The sequence below is a fragment of the Medicago sativa genome, chromosome 8 (assembly GCF_051527215.1).
Source record: "Medicago sativa cultivar Bolivia chromosome 8, Bolivia_mono, whole genome shotgun sequence".
NCBI lineage: Eukaryota > Viridiplantae > Streptophyta > Magnoliopsida > Fabales > Fabaceae > Medicago > Medicago sativa.
This window is the reverse complement of record NC_140756.1, coordinates 86874616-86879408: the sequence shown is the minus strand read 5'-3', so window position 1 is coordinate 86879408 and position 4793 is coordinate 86874616. Positions and strand designations below refer to the sequence as shown.

The 4793-nt window shown below is 29.9% G+C and overlaps 1 protein-coding gene across 1 annotated transcript; it reads left to right on the top strand.

Moving 5' to 3' along the window:
• The first annotated feature begins 1918 nt into the window (after positions 1-1918).
• Positions 1919-4164, top strand: MYB108 (myb domain protein 108). The gene is made up of 3 exons (XM_085733488.1): positions 1919-2185; positions 2710-2839; positions 3205-4164. Exons 1-3 carry the CDS (start codon positions 2017-2019, stop codon positions 3854-3856), a joined length of 951 nt encoding a protein of 316 aa, XP_085589614.1. The 5' UTR covers positions 1919-2016; the 3' UTR covers positions 3857-4164.
• Positions 4165-4793: the final 629 nt, after the last annotated feature.

Genomic DNA, 4793 nt, shown 5'->3' with positions numbered 1-4793 from the left:
CCCAAGTACTTTATACATTTTGATTTAACCGGATATATGTATAAAAATGTTTATATTCTCTTTTTAATGATTGACGTGTAAAAATTAAATTCAAAACCCCTAAAAACAAATTAAATTCAAAAATATATTTTCGGTCATTTTTCATTTGACAAATACTTTTTCATGCATAGTTGTATTTTTTTTTACATTTAATCAAATATTTTTTATGTAATCAAAATGACTTGTTGTTTCCCCTTAATTACCTTTTTTAATTAATCCTAGGATTTTTTTCCCAGTCAAACCATAAATATTCTAGTCAATTAAATTCATAATATTATGGTAATTTAAGAATTTTTTTTTAATCTACTTGCGTTGGGCAGATGTTGTTGGTTTGAGATCTTGAAATTTGTTTCTCTCAAGGTCTCATGTTTGATTCTCCTCGGTGACAATTTCGGTGGGCTAGTTTGGCTTCTTAAAAGAAATCATAAGAATTTTTTAGTTAATCTAAATATTAACAGTCATTCCATACGATTAATTATTAATGTTTTCATTGTTGGTAAATTGAAATTAAATCTATATAAAGTTTTACACTATTGTGCAAAAAAAATTAATTAATAAAACAATTTCACAACATTTTTTTTTCTTCATGAAATCATATGCCATCTTCATGTCATGCATTTTCATATTTATTTAAACATTTAATCAAATAAATTATATTTTTATGCAAAAACAAGATTTTTGTTTCTCCTTAATTTCTTTAATCAATCCTAATACTTTTTCAATTAAACTAAATATATACTGATCAATTAAATCCATAGTATTATTTTCTAATCATTTCAATCCATAAGAATTTTTCAGCTAAACTAAATATTAACTAATCCATAATATTATTTATTAAACTTTTCAATTCAGTTATCGATCTGCTATGTCATCATTTTTGTAGTGGTTGATACTAATGTATGGGACAAATAACAATGGTTTCTCCCTCTGCATAGGTGAAATAAAAAAATTATAATAACTAGGGTTAGATATATTTTTTTAGTTCTTATAAAATTTTGTTTGTAGTACCTATATAGATCTTATAAAATTTTGTTTGTAGTACCTATAGAAACTTCCAACGATTTTTAGTCTACACAATGTCTAATGGGTTGCTTTTAATTTTTATAAATAAAATAACACAAAAACAATTGAATGAGTTGGCAAGAGACTTCATATTTGTCCTCGTGAGCATAGCTCAGTTGGTTTGGACAATGCATAATATATGCAAGGTCCGGGGTTCGAATCTCGGCCACCACCAAAAAAAAGAGACTTCATATTTATTTAAAAAATTTATAATTCATCCTAAAAATTCGAATCTCAGCCACCACCAAAAAAAAGAGACTTCATATTTATTTAAAAAATTTATAATTCATCCTAAAAAAATACGCGGTGTTAAATATCTATGCAACATTGCTTATTGTATTCATATCCGATTCAAGAAATTAATCTATGTAATTATGTGTATATGATACTCCATCAGTTGACATTAAGAAATAAGAAGAAAAAGTATATGTAAATCATTTTTAAATGGGCATCTAAAATGTGACGGGGTGAATAATAATCAAGAAAGAAAGAAAGAAAAAAAGTTGAGTTGTGAGGATGGGTAGCATGTCCAAGAAAAGAAACAGTAAACGATAAACCTAATGAGCACGCAAACAAAGCAAAGAAAGTCAAAAGAGTCATACTAGTACTTACAAACTTCATTTAATTAATCTCCCAAACCTTAGTTAACTAGTGTAAATCATTAATTTTCTGCCTCCTCTCATTCTCTCTCATCCATCGATCCATACATACCCAACCCAACTATAGAGTCAATCGTTTTCTTAATTCTACCACATGCATTTTTCAAAACTCCGTCCATGTGGAGTATTTATAAAAAGCCTCACCCTTCCTTCTTTGTAATAATCCAAGACTCTCTCTCTCTCTCTCTCTCTCTCTCTCTCTCTCTCAAATCCTATTATATACAAATAAAATTCGAAAGTGGCTATTGGAGAATCAATGGATGTAAAAGGAAGAGGAAGCGACAACAAAAACAACCTTATGAGTAGTGAAGAGGATGAGATGGACCTTAGAAGAGGTCCTTGGACCGTGGATGAGGACTTAACCCTCATGAATTACATTGCTACTCATGGTGAAGGTCGTTGGAATACCCTCGCCAACTCTGCTGGTAAATATTATTGGTTTCCTAAATTAGCCTCTTCTCTCTACCTATGTGATTGTGGTGCACGTACTTAATTAGTTCCTTTTATCACTTCTTTTCATTACCACAAATGGATGGTTATCCGATCCATTAAATTACCATTGAAAAGCCAAAGTTTGTGGTTTTGTGACTATAATAGTGAAATATATATTGTGATATGCATTGGCCTTATTATATGATACATGTGGATGTAATTGTCTCTAGCTAGGTTTATAATAAGTTAGCATATATGAAATTTGTCAATATTCATTGGATATAATTGCTTGGCGCGCCCACTTGTGAAAAAAGGAAAAAATAAAATGGATTGATACACCTCCACCAAAAATCATATGATTAATGTTTCTTGAGAAAAAGAAAGTACTACAATATAATATAAAATTCGGACTCTCTTTCTATTTTACCCGTATAAATCCTATTAGTATTTGTATTTTGTCATAATATATATCGAGTCTTTATCAGCATGAGTAATTTGCATTCTTTTGTTATATTAGGTCTCAAACGAACCGGTAAGAGTTGCAGATTAAGGTGGCTTAATTATCTCCGCCCCGATGTTAGACGTGGAAACATCACACTTGAAGAACAACTTTTGATTCTCGAGCTCCATACTCGTTGGGGTAACCGGTAATAATATAAATTTTAAGAGTTTCATATGCCGGAACCAAAAATGTATTTATGAGCTTTAATTAAAACATTTTTCATCTTATAAACCAATTTCGTGAAGCTGAATTAGTCCAATTCAAATTTTACAAATATATATATATATATATGCCGAACATTATCCATGCATCAATCAATTAAAAATAAATGTCTGGGATTCACCACCAAAAAAAATCAATTAAAAATAAATATCATTATTTTTAAACAAAATATACCAATTATTTTCTTCTTCTAATCATTTAACAAAGTGTTTCATTTTATCTATTTTAGATTTTTTTTTAACCATTAATTTTGACAAAGATTATTTGTTTAATGATGGATTGCATCAGATGGTCGAAAATAGCTCAATATTTACCAGGAAGAACAGACAATGAAATAAAAAATTATTGGAGAACTCGTGTTCAAAAGCTTGCCAAACAACTCAAATGCGACGTGAATAGCAAGCAATTCAAGGACACCATGCGCTACCTTTGGATGCCGAGGCTAGTCGAACGTATTCAAGCCGCTGCTGCTGCCACTACCACCACCACCACAGCCACCGCGACCAATACCTCATACAATAATAACGGCAGCAAAATGACGGGTTCAACTCCAACAACTATAAACTATGAATTTATGAGTTCACAACCACATATGACACAAAGTTATACCCTAGAGAACAGCAACACAACTGCATCATCAGATTCATTTGAGAATAAGGTGTCAACATTATCGGATTTGGGTGATAATAATTATTATTGTACAAGTGTTAGTAATAAGAATAACCCTAATGCTAATTCAAATTATTATCAACCTTCTCATCAACTTAGCTTCTCGGATTGTATCACAAGCCCGTCTGGATTGTTTTCTCAAGGATTAATGGATTTCCAATCCATGGAGCCAAACAACACGTGGATGCAAAGTGGGGACTCATCTGACATTTTTTGGAATGCTGAGAACATGTTGTTTTTACAGCAACAACTCATGAACGACACAATGTAAAAACCATTCATTAATGGGAATATAGGAGAAGGATGTTTGATAATAAAAAAAAAAAAACAGATTGATAAAAGTAGAAACACCAAATAAAAAAAAAAGATCATATTTAGGACACACAAAAAGGATGTATTGGCCTATATCTAAATTGTGGATTATATATTTTATAGCATAGTATTAATTAAAGAGAAGAAATTAGTGGGGGGTTATTTTTCAGTTTTTAGCTTCTTCATTTTTTCTTCAAATTTTAGAGGTGATTGTTGAAATATTATTGTAATTTAACCGTTCTTTATATGGTTTCATTCTTTGGTTGATTTTTTTTCTTCTCTATTGCTTCTTTGGTAATTAATAATTGGCAGCTATAGTGAGTGCATTGTAGATAAATATTCGTGCATGATTAAAATAGTAGTAATAATAATTTAAAGATGAGCATAGTTAATGGTTCCGCATAAGATGTCTTTTTCATACTCAACTGTCCCTACTTAAAACTGTTATTGTATTAGAAATCCCACAATTAAAAGTTGAAACCTTTGTCCACGGGGCCTGAACCAAACTCCTCTTTAAAAGTGTTTCTAGATTATTAAAGAAAAAGGTGACAATATATGGTAATTTTTAAGACGTGGTATTATATTATTGGTATGTTCAAGTTGGCCATTAGGGACAAAACTATCAAAAGCTCAAACGTATAGATGGCTTAAGTCATGCTTGACGTGGGAATTAATTAGTTAGTTTATAGATAATATAATTTTATATAAAATGTATTATTTTTACTTTTATTTTTTCAAAGTTCATATAAAGATCATAAGATTGTCAACATATTATTTGACAAATCCGTGAGTAGAAATTTGAATAAACCATCATTTTAATCTATAAACTATCACCCTCTCTCAAATTTAACATCTAAAATATGTAAATATATTAAGTGATCTTTAAATTATATAAA

What these genes read in the sequence shown, in the direction of transcription:
- MYB108 (XM_085733488.1), top strand. Translation starts at nt 2,017, where the DNA reads ATGGATGTAAAAGGAAGAGGAAGCGACAACAAAAACAACCTTATGAGT. An exon ending in TACCCTCGCCAACTCTGCTG is followed by an intron (nt 2,186 to 2,709) that starts GTAAATATTATT and finishes TTGTTATATTAG; the next exon opens with GTCTCAAACGAACCGGTAAG. An exon ending in CATACTCGTTGGGGTAACCG is followed by an intron (nt 2,840 to 3,204) that starts GTAATAATATAA and finishes GGATTGCATCAG; the next exon opens with ATGGTCGAAAATAGCTCAAT.